The following is a 17,992-nucleotide window of genomic DNA, read 5'->3' on the forward strand; positions in this document are numbered from 1 at the left end:
ATTGAAGGTTGTTGGCATTTTATAGGGTTCTTACAGGAAAAAAATATTATACATTGTATGTATCTTGTGATTACAATAATTATGCACACGGCTGAGGAGCTTTTTTCAATAGTTTATAACGCAACATTTAATACATTTTACCAATATCCCATAATTGCGCTCGAATGTCACAAATTAAGATTTGCATTTCAATCCTGCTCAGGGTTCAATGGGAATTAAGTAATTTGTTTTTTCAATTTAATAAAAATACACGTTAAATGCACAAACAGTTACGTACAATATGACAATCAAATTTCATAAATATGTTGTTGAATTATACATACCTTAATACCGCCTACAACAAACTGACCATTTGTACTAATAAAGTATATGATTTGTACTAATAAAGTATAAGTTTCACATCTCAAACAGTAGAGTTTTGCAACTATTAAATGACTGAGTACATCTCATGTTTTAAAAGCTTTAAGAAATAAATTTGATAATTTTTGTATTGATCGACGTATCAAAGGAAAAATTGACCGGAACACTTCATCAATGCGCGAATCGCATTGATGAAAAAGTTTTCCGGTCAATTTTTCCTTTGATACGTCGATCAATACAAAAATTATTCAATTCATTTCTTATCATGAAAAAATGACAATAACAAACCGTCAGCCATCTCAAAAATCCATAAAACGAAAAACAAATTCAAAGCAGAGCAACACAGACCTCCAAATAAATAGAGGTAGGATCAGGTGCATTTGAGGAGTGAGCGTCCTCTGCTGACCTGTCACAAACATTTTCAAATCATAAAATATGAAGTGTCATTGATCAAAAATGTATATAATGTAAATAAAGCGGCGCGTATGAATACAAAACAACAACACTAACAATGTTCAAAATAAAATAGCTGTGAGCCAATGCTCACTAGTGATACCCCCGCTCTGATGTGTATATGCAAAAAGGCAAAGTCGTCATTTAAGAGAAACTTGACGTCCAATTAGTACAAAAATATATCCCACAATATGGCACACCTAAACAAATAGTGTGTTAATATTTAAAACATCTGCAATAAATAGTTGCAATCACTTTGACACCAATCAATATCATCAAGAATTATTACAAATAGTTATCATTTTCTAGATATCTAATTGCCGGATTGGAAAATGGAAATTAAGAAATTTATGTAAAAATATTCCAAACATTATTTTTTTCTAAATTGACAATGATTAGAGCATGGTTTCACTGTATATAGGGTCCTGCACTTCCCTTCCCTGCTTCTCTGTCTATGGCCTTTCGCGATCGTTTTCCTTATGGTGGTCAAACATTGAAAAACTAATAAAGTGCACACTCCTATTCCACACCCCAATAAATATACATCAGGAAACCTTTTCTTTTCATGGTTGAAAGTTCTACCTTATTGTTTTGACGAGTTAAAAATGACGTAGTGGATAAGATAGCGAAAATAGTATGTTTGGAGGTAGTTCTCATGTCTGTAATGAAAATAAAACTCTCATTTACACGTCTTCATTACAGTTTTTATAAATTGATACGGATAGTTTTTTGGTTTCCGCCACCACCCCCATTTATTTGTTGCAATACGTGTTATGTAATACAGTTTACAATTTTCAGATAGATGTAGATGTAACAAAGGAGATAATTCTGGCAACCGTTAAAAAAGCCAAAACAGGCCTGGTGGGTACATATTGGTTTTGACTTTAATTGCTGCTGAAACTCTCAAAAGGAATAACGTTCATCACTGACGCCCCACCTTGTCTCCTAGGTTAGAAATCGGTTTTATAGATTGAAACATGATGGTTACTATTTTTATGGATAATCTGTCTGTAAGTCAACGGTGGTTTTATGTTTTATCAGATTTCTTATCATGTATTATTATAATGTATTTTCATCAAGAGAATTTTTTGATAGAACATGGTCTAGTCATGAGTCCAAATTTAATATATCAATAAAATAAATATGCCAGAATCCTATCTTCTTCTGAGTATAATAAGAGAAGTTGTAATTAACTTTCTATAATCTATAAATCTATCAGTCTATAAATCAAATAGTATTCTCTTGTAAAAGCTTTGAAGGTATTGCTGATTTTAGAATTAGTTTAATTGTGCCATCCATATTTAGATTTTACAGTGATGTAATCTGTTTCCGGTTTAAGAAAATGTAAACAATAACTCATCTTTCTGTGTTTGGTGTATCATCTGTTGTTACACGTGAGACTTTATTTAATACATTCAACGTTACGTTCTACACTGTCTAGTTACCGTGTGTGCATGTTGTATATTGTTCATCCGTTAGATAATGTGTTTTACCAAGTTTAAACTTTACAAAACTTCTAACTGTTCATTCTTTTAAATAGAATAATTGGAAAATCAAAGAATAAAGTGATATTGAATTTTCAAAATGTTGTATACGGCGTGTCTCTTAACAATACCACTTACAAAAATTGAATAACCAATTGAAATCAGTTACTCGTGACGAAACCTCTAAAAAGAAATAACGTAACATGAGGCACATGGGGGTCAATTTTTACACAAGATCCAAATGAAACATATATCATATTTTATGAAATGAAGCTTTGCAAATTGTTTATTCATAGTCCAAACATTATTGTGTGAACAATTAGAACGTTTGTTCAGTGTATTGAACACAATAAGCATGTAATCTGTAGCATGGTGTCTTGACTTTTAAATTGCTGCTAAAACCCGCGAACTTAATAACGAGCTTCACTGAATCTAATCAGGTAACAGAACATTGTACATAACCTTGCAGGGATACTGCAAACATTTTTATAGTTACGTACCTCTCTCTATGGAACTTTTCACAGTCGAGTAAATGGTATTGGTAGACGGGACACGAGGTGGCGTCCGATGGTTTAGTGATAGTGGAGCTAAAATACAATTCAAATGTTTTTAAAATTATTCACACAAATTACATAACGTTCTGAGTTTGGAAAATCTCCACAAAATAAATGAGATCAATTCAGATTATCAATGATCAGAATTACTTTGTGACGCAACACAATTTGGTGAAGATATAGTCACATTACAAGTGACTCGGTTGCAGTTGCATCTTCCTGTAGAACATCTGTAACCATTCTCAGGTATCCTGCATGTGAAAGTACAATTCTCTCCAAAGTGGTTTTTTGGACACGCTTTAGAATTAAAACAATGCATACTGTAAATAATTCTAGGCTGCAAAACGATGCATTTAAAAGAGGAGAGATAAAGGACAGTCATAAAACAACTTATAACTATATATAAACAACAAAATTAATCTAATGTTTTTTCATTGAACATAAGTGAAATGTTTTCTACTTAAAAATGAATATTTTATAAGATCTGTTCTATTGTCAAGTTTGATCTTCTGTGCAATATGAATGTCCCTTCCTATAAGAATATTATAAAAGCGTTGATGTATTCGATTTCGTAACATTTTATCTAAATATTAAAAAATATAAATGTGGATCAGTAAAATACTTACATGTAAATATCTTTTGTAACGTTTTGTTATGTTTGGAAGTGATCTGATTTCCTTTTTAGTTCAATTTATAAAAATATGGCTATGCAATAATGGCTTTAATTGTTTCCGTAATAATATGATACATGTAGTTAATCTTTGATCCTTAATATATTGGCGGAATCAAAAAATCTACATATACAGTATATTTAAATGTATAAAATGCAGACAAAAATAAATATTTAAAAAATATATGTGTATACTTTTAATCACAAATACAAAATTAAAACAGAAAAACAAATTAAGTTAAATTTTTGTTTTAATAAAAAAATATATTGATATTAATCTTCAGGAAAAAGTGAAGGCCGACATATTTTCTCGGGCTACCATTAGGCCAAATGAAGACACAGTCTACACTCACCTTTACATTTTCCTTCTTTTACATTCCATTCTTCTCCAACGCAGCATGGTTCGTGCTTTAAATTTCTAAGAAATAGACAATTAAACAGCACAATATTAATTAAGAGACATCTGTAAAACAGTGCGTCCCGAGAAGATAATGAAAGTCCTACAGAATCATTAACATTTGTTGTACATTTGTATAAAATATTTCAATGACATTGACATGTTTCCTCGATCTTTCTTAAAATAACATTGTAAGATATCTATTTATGAAATAGATTAAAAGATTCTGCTAACGTCAAAGTTCATAGCATTGGGGTAGTTTGCAGTTCAATATTATTTAAAAATAGAAGATATAGTATTGGTTATTTTCATGTAAGCAGTCATGATGAGGCGTGTCAAAGGCGTAGAATCGTGCAGTCAGAAACAAAATCAATATGCGGTAAAATAATCATTATGTAGATGCTGGAAAAAAATAAGCTCCAAAACTTATGATGTGATCATTACATAAGTCAAATAGAAAGAAAACTAAAGAACAGAATTTGAATTCCATCTAAATATTTCTAGTTTTTAAAAGTTAAAAAATCGTACCCTTTGCAGAGTGCATATGAGGATGGAGCGGCCCAGATACCGATCAAAAAGTTCCATATAAAAACATCTACATCCATACTTGTTGAAAAGGACAACATTTACAATGTATAAATGTTTATTTATAGACTGTAAACAATGAAATATACATAAACTCTATTCAGGATAAAAATTATTATAAAGGGGAAGTATTAATGTTGTATGCCACGAGACATACTTGATTACTTCATGAGAACTTTCCAATGCACTTGAAATCAAAATAGACATTGAACATCTCAGAATCAAACGTTTTCATGAAAAACTGCATGCTTTACATCGCTTACCTTAATTAAGGATTACTGGAAAAATTAAATGTAGATTTCGGGTAACATTCGAAAGAAATATGAACAGAAAAAATATTATACATTGTATGTATCTTGTGATTACGATTATTATGCACACGGCTGAGGAACTTTTTTCAATCGTTTATAACGCAACATTTAATACATTTTACCAATATCCCATAATTAAGCTCGGATGTCAAAAATTAAGATTTGCAAATCAATCCTGCTCAGGGTTCAATGGGACGAAGTAATTTGTTTTTTAATTTAATAAAAAATACACGTTAAATGCACAAACAGTTACGTACAATATAACATTCAAATTTAATAAATATGTTGTTGATTACATACCTTAATACCACCTACAACAAACTGACCATATGTACTAATAAAGTATATGTTTCACATCTCAAACAGAGTTTTGCAACTATTAAATAACTAAGGACACCTCATGTTTTAAAAACTTTAAGAAATATGCGCATGAATGAAGTTTTCCGGTCAATTTTTCCTTTGATACGTCGATCAATAGAAAATTATTAAATTCATTTCTTATCATGAAAAAATTGACAATAACAAACCGTCAATGATTTCAAAAATCCATAAGAGATATAGGTAGGATCAGGCGCATAGGAGGAGTGAGCATTCTCTGCTGACCGGTCGCAAACATTTTCAAATCATAAAATATGAAGTGTCAGTGATCAAAAATGTATATAATGTAAATGATGTAATAATGTACATCCCGAGTTCGAGTCACGCAGGCGCTTTTGTTGTTGCTTACTGGAATAATTATTTTAGATATTCATTTTTTATCCCAAACTGCAAATTTTTCGCTTATTTGACATTTGTACAGTTTATTTATCATTATATCTTTCATTTTCGAAACAAATTCAGTTAATTTGAGTGACTTTTTCCAGGTGTGTTGTTCCACCTTAAATGATAATCTGTTTGTATGTCAACGATTGTTTTTTCATATTTCTTATCATGTATTATTATGATGTATTTTCATCAAGTTGGATGTTCTGATGGTGCAATATGTAGTCATGTATCCTGTGAGTATTCTGAGCTTTATAAAAGAAGCTGTAATTATATGAGGTCTAATTAATTTTCTCTTGTGAAAGTTTGGGAGGCGATGCTGATTGTGGAATAAGTTTAACTGTAACGTTCATCGATTTTATATTGATGTAATCTGTTTCAGGTTTAAGAAAACGTAAATAATTAAGCATTGAATGCTTATTTTTGGATGTCGTCGGTCCTATAACACACCAACACAATTAAGGTGTTGTCTGTAGCATGATGTTTTGACTTTTAAATTGCTGGTTAAACCTGTTAAATACATAATGTGCTTCACTAACACTACTCGATACACAAAATATTGTACACCATGCTGCAAACATTTTTCATGTTATGTTCCTCTCTTTAAAGAATTTTTCACAGTCGAGTTCATGGTATAAGTGGACAGGAAACGAGGCAGCGTTCGATGAATTAGTGATGGTGTAGTTAAAATACAATTGAAATGCCTGAAAAGTATACTTTCACGAATTTAATAATAACGGTCAGAGTTTAGAAAATTGAGTACAATGCAGACTATCAGTGATCATAATTACTTTGTGAAGCCACACATTTTGGTGAGGAGTTTTTTTTACTTTGCAAGAGATTCGGTTGCATTTGCATACTCCCGTTAATTATCCGTAACCATTCTCAGGTGCACTGCATGTGAACGTACAATTATCTCCAAAGTGGTTTGTTGGACATCCTTTAATAAAAACAATGCATACGTTGAATTATTTCTAGGCTGAACGGCGTATTTAAAAGAAGGAGAGATGAAGGACAGTTACAAAAGAGCCTTTAAAAATATATACTCAACAAAGTTTATCTAATTCTTGTTCATTGAGCATATAGCTATATCTTCTCTACTTTATAAGGAAACAGTTTATAATATTTACTCTATTACGATGTTTGATCTTTTGTGCAAAATTAACGCTCCCCTGTGTTAGAATGTCATGAAAACCTTAACGTTTTCAAATTTGTAAAAAAAATCTAAATATCAAAAAATAAATATTGTTCACTCAAATACTTAAACATCTATTTTAAAGTTTTGGTAAATGTGAATAAGTGATCTATTTTGCTTTTTAGTTCAATATATGAAAATAATGAATATGCAATGCTGGCTTTTATTGTTTCCGTAATAATATGATATTTCATCTTTGATCCTTATTTTATTGGCGGAAACAAAAGTTTAGATATACAGTATATCTAAATGTATACAATTCAGACCCCCCCCCACCCCCCCCCCCCCCAAAAAAAAATTTAAAAATAAAAGTGGTATAATTTTAAAACATAAATACAAAAATAAAACAGAAAAACAATTGAAGTGACATGTCTTTTTTTAAATATACTGACATTAATCAACAGGAAAAAGGCCGACATATTTTAGGGCGACATAAGATCTACACTCACCAATACATTTTCCTTCCTTAACGTTCCATTTTTCTCCAACACAGCATGGTTCGTCATTTAATTTCTAAGAAAGAGGATTGCTCATTAGGACTCAAGATGTATGTGCTAGACACGTTCAGAATTCGAAACATCTATAAAATATTTCAATGACACTGACACGTTACATCAATATTTCTGAAAAGAACAAAGCAAGAGGTCTATTTTTAGTCAAAGTTCTAAGCATGCGGATAAACCAGAGTTTCAGTATTGATTGAAATTAAAAAAAATAATTTGCATAAATTTACTAAAACATCTTAAAACTTGAAACCAGTCTTCATTAGAATTTCACAAATGTACATTTAATTCTTGTACTTAAATACGATTGTTACCATTTTCATGCATGCAGTAAAAAAGGTATGATTTATACACATGAACGTGCAGTCAAAAAATATACATGATCAAGATGCTGAAAACTATTTATGCATTAAAATATTTGATAAGATAATATCTTTAATTTTTGTTTAATGAAAACAAGCAAATAGATAGAAGAAAATATCCTTTTTATACCCAGTATTTCAAAAAGTTTATATAGGGAATAAGGAATCATTCTTTGAGTATTATGAGGTGATCATTTTGATCGGGGCGTGATGAAATCCAATAAAGCCCGAAGGGCTTTATTATAAATTTAATTACGCCCCGACCGAAATTATCACCTCATAATATTATGGTATTATGGGTTATATAGTACAAAATCGATACGTAGTGTTATCACAGGCAAAGACATTAAAAAATGTAAATATTAAGATATAAAATAATCATACCCTTTACATTGTGCAAATGAGGACGGAACAACCCAGATAACAATGGAAATGGTCCGTATAGAAAAGTCTACAAACATTATTGTAAGACAGAAAACATTTGCAATGCGGCAATACTCGAAATTCGTTAATCGGTAGTACTTTTAGCTTTTTTTCAATTGATATTCACCCATATACCTAAATATTGAAAGTACCAAAGTCTAGCTGTGTGCCGAAATGTCAAATTAATTCTAAAGGAGGAAATATTGAAAGTATTTTAACAAAACACACTCAAATGCATCATTAAAACTTTCTATATGCAGTTGAAATCAAAACTGACATTGGACCGAACTCAATCTCGTCAATTGATAAGTGTATTTAAAATATGTGCATCGTTAATATGATAAAGTATTAGATTATCGATGGAGAACCTTTACTTAGCACATATGGAATAATTTTGGAAAAATATGGATTTCAGGAAACATTTCGAGAAATATGAAACATGTGTATATCCGTCTTTTCTTTTAACAAAAAAAAATACTAGTAAATAAAAATTTAATCCATAGAGAACCTGTTAACAAACATTAGCAAAAAAGTTCCTCTATCAGTTACATACTATCTAAACAGAAACGTAATTTACATTTATTTCTTTAAAAAAAACAACAATAAAGCATGTTTTTGTATGTTACGTCGGTTTCTGTATATATTACGTTTTAACAGACCCACATTCGGAACTAGTTTCTGAAAACTAATTGTACTATCCTTTATAAATAAAGAACATTATCATTATTAGCATTATCATAAATATTATTAGAGACGCTATAAAGATACTCCAAATAGTATTTACCTCAGTCACGTTTTGTGAAGCGTGTCATTTTTGTACATGTAACTTGATTATTAATATTCAGCTACATGTACACTTACATGTACATGTACCTTGTGATGTATATAATTATATCAAAACAGATTATGTATTTTTTTAATTGTATAATTTGCAAAAATAATACAATGCAACATGAAATACACGATACCATAAAACCATAAAAATGATTGCTCTCTCGAGTCATTGTCCGTGGATCACGTTATTTTGATTATTTAATGATCAATGGCTCAGAAGAAGTAAATTAAAAACGTCAATCTGTTGACTGTCTATTTCATGTACATGTACTTTTCCATAACTATTTTTTTTTTTACAAAAAGGTTGATTTTTTATATTTTATAATATACAATTTAATTTAATGATGATACTTGTACAAATCTACAAGTGGGTCAGAGTTATCCCAAGTTTCACAATACATCTAAAAATTATACTGCTTAAAAAATATTACATACTTTCTTCCGGTCAGAAGTCGCTGAACATTTTATTACATGGTGTAACTAATAAATATTCACTGTTCACAATGACATACAATTTTCAATTAACAGCTTTTAGAAACAACAATAAAAGAGATATATCATTTGATCGACCCAGAAAACAAATGGATATTAATGCGATAGAGAAAAACGATTAGAGCAAACACTAAATAGGTCATGAAACAATACTCTCTCTCTCTCTCTCTCTCTCTCTCTCTTTTTTTTTTACAAATTGTCATTCACAGTGATAATACAAGCATTGAGACATAGTGTAATACAAGACCCCATTGATTTGGCTAGTTTTATAAAGTTCTACGTGTTTATTGTTATGACAAACAAAACACCGACAATACGACAACGACGAATAAAAACTGAAGAAAAAATGAAAGTCTAAATTCTGTTACAATTCATCGTGAGCCAAAGCAGAATTGCCTTCGTCCATAATTTTATGTATCAGCTTCGTGGCTCCAGATTTAAGGTGCTTTCCTGTTGTGATAGGGATATCTAATATGACAAATTGCTCCTCTGTAGAACCGTATGATGGCCAAACAGGAACTTCATCGGAATTCGGATTCCTGCCAAAATACATTACATCTATAATTATTGGAAAATAATATTGTGGTCTTTATGACAAATTGAATATACTACAAACTTAATAATTAAGATAAACTTTATAAACTTTACCGCATTGCGTTTTAAAAATCAATCGACTCAACTAAATTACACGTACTAGAAACATATATATATATATATATATTTATATATATATATATATATATATATATATATATATATATATATATATATATATATATATATATATATATATATATATATATCATAACTATTTGTTGAATGTTGATAAATATGAGGTTCAAATTACTTCTCATTTCACCTTTCAAAACGATATATGGTAACATTTAATGTGTGATTTTAAATTATGGTTAAGATGATAAATAGTATTTACCCAAACTTTGCGAAATTGGTCCAGTAGTAAATGACGTCGTTCGACAATTTGTCCACGGCAGCAAGATCTACATTTTTAAGTTTCTCCTCTGATATACCATCATGTGACATTTCAAACAAAAGATGTAATTCATCTCCATGCCCCGCCCCTTTTAGCCACGCCGGAGGGTCCATAGGAACGAGAGGGAAGGGAGTAGGTTTAGTTACAAGATACTGGAAAGATTTGACCTTGTTATTATTTTTCGCGTGTATCGATAGCAAGAAATTGCTTGGAGCAATGACCCATGCGTCTCCAAGAAACTCAAATACTTTGTTGCTTTGCTCATCAATATCTTCAGTGGTGTAAAAATCACAAATTTCTTGAGTCAGAGACGGCTTGTTTCCGGCAACTGTTTCAACAAACACTGGTGCAAGAACTTCGCATAAAACGGTTTTTGGGACGGACTCGGTCACATTGACATGCATTTTTTCTAAAAGCTCTGAAGGAAACATGGAATACGCAGATCCTCCCTCGCCATCCAAAGTTCCCGACATAAAGTCAATGCTTCGGAAGAAATTGTAGATTTCATTGTCCCAAGACTTTGGATACGCCAAATTTTCTTTAACCAACTCACCATCAACGGATGGAACAAAACTCCCAATCTCGAAGCTAACGTTTAAAGGTTTAGAAAACTCGGTCATACCAATGGCTTCTGTTATATTATCTACCGGTAGTTCACGCAGACATTTCAGCGTTTCTTCAGTGTTTTCTCTGTTGCATTTCGTTTTGTTAAATAGTATTGCATTTGTTCGTTCCTCTGCTTTTCGTTTTGGAAAGGAGAAAAATGAAGCAACCCCACTTTGAGAAATAGCTCTTTGAAACAATCCTTCGTTAGATGGAATAAGTGCTTGGATACTTGCACTTATTCCACCTGCTGATTGTCCAAATATAGTTACAGATTGAGGATTTCCTCCAAAAGCTGCAATATTATTTTGAATCCATCGTAGTGCTTCGATTTGATCCCAAAGACCATAATTCCCAGGCGCCAAAGGGTCATGTAAGTTCAAAAACCCTAAAAGACCTAACCTATAGTTAATGGTTACAACAATGACATCACCCCTAAGAACAATCTTTTGAGGTTTATATTGACTTGCTCCGCCAAACATAAATCCACCGCCATGAATCCAAACCATTACAGATAATTGATTGTCTTTTGAAATTTTTCCAGGCACATAGACATTGAGATACAGACAATCTTCGTCGTTTTCTAAAGTATCAAAGCCCGGAATTGGATATTGTACCTGAGGACACTGAGGGGCGTTGACATCTTTTATTCCTTTTACGTCTACCCATTCTCTGACTGGACTTGTTTTCCTAAAACGCAATTCTCCTATTGGAGACTCAGCGTATGGAATTTTGATGAATCTGTGTAGTTGTCCATTCTTATAGTTTTCTTCATATCCCCTCACCCAGCCCGAAGGAGTCCTGACTTCTACGGCATTTTGAATATTGAAGCCTGTCACAATTGCAATCATGCATATTGCTATAACACTCTGCATTGTTTGACAGATATCTGAAAAAGGTGTATTAAAGAAAAGTGTATGCCTAGGAAATGATTGTGTTCAATAATTAATAGTGAATATTTGATCCAACTTAAACATTTTATACGTAACAACTATAGACGAACAGAAATATACTGAGTGACTTCAAGCTCTTTCGTCTCATATTTTACCAGCGATGAGTCAAGTCTACTGAAATTCTGCATAATTCAATTTATATCTTCTGGTTATTTTAGACTGAAACTTGTTTTGAATAATGCTTAGAAAATGCGAATGCTTAATTGTGTTGTTTCAGTGTAAAGATATGTATGTTTTTAGATAGCATATATTTAAACAATTTAAAATATTGTAAAGGCATTAAACCTTAGAGACAAAATATTAACAAAAGTTAAATGACAAACAATACATGTATTTATATACTTCATCGTATGTATCTTGTTAAACTTATAGTTTTATAAACTTAAGTAAGTTGCAGACATGAAAAAATTATCACTGAGTGTGAATTGAATATATTTTTTTCATTTTTAAACATATTATCACTATATTAAAAATGTTTTATTTCAAAATCACTACAAGTAGGGCACATGCACGTGCACGTATATAATATTTATATAATATGGTATTCTATATACTATAATAAAAATGTTCTATTGTTTTCAAAATCACTACGATAAGGGCACATGCACGTGTACGTATATACTATTTATATATGGTATTCGTCTCTCATGCTTCCTATTTTACTGCCGGTTTCGATGATCTAAATTTATCAGATCAAGTTGTATCATTTCCAGAAGAAACCATAATATTAAGGAAAACATCTTTGAAAATCTGTAATCATACGACCGACATGACTTTTATATAATACAATTATGATCAGAGATGTGCACGTATGTTTATTTAAAAAAATTGTAAAGAAAAAGCTAAAGACAAAAGTCCTTTGAAAATGTCATAAAGATTTGTCGTCATTAAATTAAACATTTATAAAAAAAAAAAAGAAAAAAAAAAAAAGAAACTTAATGTAAAATCGTACTATCTTTGAATGGGGGATTTAAATTTATTAGATACTCTCAGAATCTATCACAGTTGATGCAAATATGATAACAAAAGGTAAACAATAGACAAGTTTTATTGCAGCAATTATAACGCCAAAGAACAAAAGATATAGAAACATCTGCATTCAATAATTTGATATTCATCTTTTGAAAGTAGTACAATTATAATAAAGATATTCCAATCATCGCTGAATAGGACCATCAAATCATGGTTCACTCTGTCCATCACATTTTGTGAAATGAAAACAAAAGCAGATTTCAAAATTTAACATTAAGATTTAGAACAGCCGACTTCATATTTTCTTTAAAAAACAGTTCAAATATGTCTTAGTTCAACTAGCTGCAATATGATTGTACGCATCTGTGTTTACATCTAATAATCTTTTAAAAAAGAACACTTACCGATTTGTGCTGATATATGCAGGTCACAAAACAAGTTTTTGTTCGGTTATCTATGGCCTCTGCACATGTTCTGCAGACTTAAATATCTTTTATAACCTAAAAGTTAATCAGAGATATTAATAAAATCCTCATCGTTGTCATCATACTAGATTTTAACACATAGATACACATTTTGTATTACATAGTTTTTTGATTTCGTCTGCACTGCAAGTAAACGTTAAAAAGGAACTCGCCACATATGTCATCGTTCCTAATATTGACTCCCACAGTCGATACGCGAGTGTAAAGTTCAACAAAAACAACATTTTTTTTAGTAGAACACAAGATCTAAAAATACGATAAGTGATGCAAATAATCATTTTAACCATATATAGTGATAAAAGCAAATGCAAGACACGTGGCTTAAGGGGGGTTTGTAACCATATTTGGGTCGATCTTTTTTTAAATGGGGTAGAGACTATTTGTTTAGTTAGTCATCGTTCTAGATATTCACTTATAAACTTAAAATTGAATTGAAATTGATTCTCGTACGCGTGGTCCAAATAATTTCTCACTCGCACAATGAGTGCACGTTTGCATATTGCTGCATATGAATAAAGCATACCAAAGACTTTTGTCGATCTTGTTTAAGAAAACTGCAGATTTTTTTATGGGTTCTTGCGACATCATTGTCACATCGTTTAAACATAAAATTACTTGTATTATCTAGCGTTGTTGAAATTTTCCTTTAGTTTACTCACTAATTTTTGGTCTTATCTGGATTTTTTTCACTTCTGAGAACACCTTAAACGACTGTTGGGAAGATTTGCATCTTGAGATCGATGTTTTGTATATCAAAAGATGTTAGTCAAACAAAAATACCATTAACTGCCCTAATTAGGTAAGGCAATAACACAGATTATTGTTTATTTAGCGGAATTGAAAAAAAAATGATAAACATTGAAAGTATTTAACAATTCATTCGATTTAGTGAAAGAGGTCCATATTAGCGACATTGCCAACCTGAACAACAATAGCAAAATCACTGATAAAATCAGATTAATGGTATCAAAGACAAAGACAAAGTACATATATATTTAAGTTGAGGAGATCCTTTTTAGATAGATTTTCAGGTTTTTTAACCAAATATTTTTATTTAAAATATCGAGACCTTTTTCAGAAGATCTCTTGAGATTTTTCGCTTATTATTCTCAGGTAAGAATTCGATAAATAGTTGTGGCTCCTCCCATAGAGTCTTGATTTAAACAAACTACACAACCTGAGGGGGATTCTACTAAAACTTTAGTTTTTGACCAAATGTATTTTGAGATTTCCCTCTGTTTATTTCACATTGAAAAATTCAACCTCCATAGTGCCCAAACCTACCCCAAGAGGTCATGATTTTGACAAACCTGAATTAACACTACCATAGGATACCGAAAGCTTTTAATCTTCTCTGAACAAATGGTGTTTTAGAAAAAATGTCAACCGAATTTTGATTGTTTTGAATAACGAGTCCTTGACATAACATAGATTTGTTACCCTTAAATTTGTTAAAAACTTAAATATATATTTATTTTAACCGGTGTGTTTGTTATAGTCCGATTAATTTCTAATGGAAAAACAAACTATTTTCTTTCATTTAAACTTGGAGATAACCCATAATACATTAGTTATATTATTTTGTATCCCTACAATTAAACGTTTTTGGAAAACAATACACGTTTGTAAATTCATATGGTATTTAAATAACGTATTTTGTTGTCAATGAAATGGTTCAGTGATAAGAGCACAGATCTAGGCATTTTTGGTTGAATGCTCAATACCACTAAAACTAAAGGCAACATTTTCTTTGTGTGACAGACTATAATAAAAAAAATTGTGCTTAAAACTTGCAAATTGATTTATATTGTTAAAAGATAGTTTTAATCGAAAATCCCCACCGCCTTCTTTTCCAAGCTTTTTTTCACCTTCAAAAACTTCAAAAAAAATTTCTGTCATTTTTAAGCCAAATGCACGCTAGAATTCCATATCTCTAAGTAAGGAATATAAAAGTGTGAGTTTGTATGAGAAACTTTTCCCAAAGATGTGGAGGACCCTATCATTATCTTCTTTTCAAAGAAAAATGTTGACCTTCATTTTAACAAACTTTAATTCACTATACCTAAGAATGCATTGAGCCAAATTTGGTTGAAATTTACCAAGAGGTTCATGAGTAGTAGCCAAAAATGAAAAAACCTGAATAGACAAGAACGACAGCAAGTGTGTAAACGTTTGATGTACATAATAAATAAATGTCACCGCTGAAAAACGGTAAAAGACAATGCCGGTCAAAAACGACTAAACCACTATATTGTAGAGAAAAACCCAACATTTAATGAAAAATAAATTCGATATTTCAATTTGTCTCATATTTTGATTTTTTTTTTACTTGAAATGAACATTGAAGGTAACCTGACAACAAAATTTTATGATAAACGCGATGACTTCAATTTTTCTTTTGTCAACTCTACTTAACGTATGTTGCAATATACCTTCATCACCTGCATACGGTGTTTTTGTCTCTCATTTAATTCGATACACAAGGGCATGCTGTTTGTTTGAACAGTTTCTGAGGCGAGGCAAGCTACTAACAAACAAGTTAATAAAACAGGACTATCAACAGTCTCGTTTGAAGTCATCTTTTCGTAAGTTCTATAGTCGATACAACGACCTTGTCAGCAAATACAATCTTCCACTGGGTCGCATGCTGACTGAAGTTTTTCCTACTAATTGTTACACCATAATTGATTACGACAAAGTTCACACGGCAGGTGAGACCGGTCAGCAGAAAATACGTATTCCTCCTTAGCACCTGATCATACCTCTATCTTTTTGGAGGTCAGTGTTGCTCTGCTTGGAATTTGTATTTCGTTTTATGAATTTTTGAGATGGTTGACAGTTTGTAACTGTCATTTTTCATTGCAACCATACTCACTTATATTCACGGTTTAAGACATCTTTATTTGATTTCCTTGTTGCAGTTATTGCAAACAATACAGAAAAATTATATGATTAGACATTTATTTCTTCAACCACACGGATTTATTTACAAATTGTTAATAAGCAAGATGTAAATAATTCGGCCTCTCACAACTAAACGATAATTGCTATCGATGCTGTACGATACCATGGCAACCACAATTTAATGATTTATTCCTTTAATAAATTTACGTGCATTAGCTTACGATATATGAGAGGAGTTACTATTCACTGCCTTTAATTGATTGCATTATATTTACATGTAACGAGGAAATTGATCTTTAGGAGACTGGTGGTCACAACTTACCTTAAATGTTTAGATATAAGGTGTTAAGCAATAAATTATCATTTACTTAAAAATCATACATATAAGCTTAGAAATTTGATTATTTTGTTTTATTTCTATTTGTCATATTTAAAAGATTAATATACTCTATAAAATCAGAAATAACAACAATTCTACTTTTACAAAGAACCTGTAGACATATTACAATACTAAAAGAAATCAAATGACATATGCTAATTGTGTACTTTGTTTAACTAACTTTCATGAAAGTTTCACTGGTGCAGGGGTTGAATTACGGAGATAGTAGGAGAACAGTTGTCAATCAAAAGAAATCTGAAAATGACGGCATTCTAAGTTTTGACCTCAATGCAGCACAGCGAGTTTATATCAATTTGGTATCGGTAAGAATCTCGGAAGACCTTTTAACTCAAAAGCAACTGCTTAAAAAAAAAGTTGAGGACGAGAAAGGGCTAAGAATTTCAGTTTATATGTTTTTATTCACTTGTTAAAAAAAAAAACTAAAAAATAAATACTTTTTACATTGTCAACAGTTCTATAATATGTATAGTCTGGCTGTAAGAAACGTTTCTCGGTAACTAGATGTTTTAGTAGCAATAAATCAAATTTTGTTCACATAAATGAAGAATAGAGAGAAAATATAAATGCTTGTTTCTTTATATACAACCAAAAACTGATCAATAAATGTTTTTCCCATTCGGTTTTCATGTGCTTGATATATAGAAGAAACTTTTGGCGAACGCTCGCTCTGAGGAACACGCCTCTGATCAATGGACATTAGCAATTGAGTTTACCAGCTTACCAGTGATGATCTAAAGATGTCACTGATTTAAAAAAAATTTATAAATAAAATTCATCGTACTTTTTATTCTGCTAAAAATCGAGGGTTTATCCTTATTTCCGAAGAGAATAAGAGTTAATGTTTCAATTATTTCCATCAATCCTCGTTTTACTGTGGTTATGATTAAAAACTTAAGTAAGAATTTATATTGACTGAACAACTGTAAAGAAGAAAAGATTCCAAAGTTGTACCATTATTTGAATGTGTACCGTATCCATAATCCATCTTGAATATAATGTGAGCGTCAATTACTGGCTACTGACTTGTTGGGTTGTTTATGGTATTCTTCTTCAAGGGTCTTAATCTAGTAAAGCGATATTAGAGTATCCAGTAAATAATTTATTGGGAATGTATTAATGTAATAAATACCTTTGATGTCACAAGTATCAATATTTTTTTTCTTATTACTTTTTATCAAATCCTCTGGGTTTTCATTAATTCCCGAACCTATCATTGATTAATATCAGATTTTTACTTAAATTTCCAAAACAAATAAGTAACAAACCTCGTTAATTATAATTAAAGGAAAGAAATGCAAA

The 17,992-nt window shown here is 30.9% G+C and overlaps 1 protein-coding gene across 1 annotated transcript; it reads right to left on the reverse strand.

Moving 5' to 3' along the window:
- Window positions 1–9,148: 9,148 nt before the first annotated feature.
- On the reverse strand, window positions 9,149–13,583 carry LOC128184222 (carboxylesterase 1C-like). Its single transcript, XM_052853604.1, has 4 exons — window positions 13,490–13,583; window positions 13,309–13,404; window positions 10,317–11,868; window positions 9,149–9,924 (listed from the first exon to the last, which is right to left on the reverse strand). The coding sequence occupies exons 3-4, from the start codon at window positions 11,852–11,854 to the stop codon at window positions 9,750–9,752; spliced, it is 1,713 nt and encodes a 570-aa protein (XP_052709564.1). The 5' UTR covers window positions 11,855–11,868; window positions 13,309–13,404; window positions 13,490–13,583; the 3' UTR covers window positions 9,149–9,749.
- Window positions 13,584–17,992: the final 4,409 nt, after the last annotated feature.

Source organism: Crassostrea angulata, chromosome 5 (genome assembly GCF_025612915.1).
Source record: "Crassostrea angulata isolate pt1a10 chromosome 5, ASM2561291v2, whole genome shotgun sequence".
Taxonomy (NCBI): Eukaryota; Metazoa; Mollusca; class Bivalvia; order Ostreida; family Ostreidae; genus Magallana; species Magallana angulata.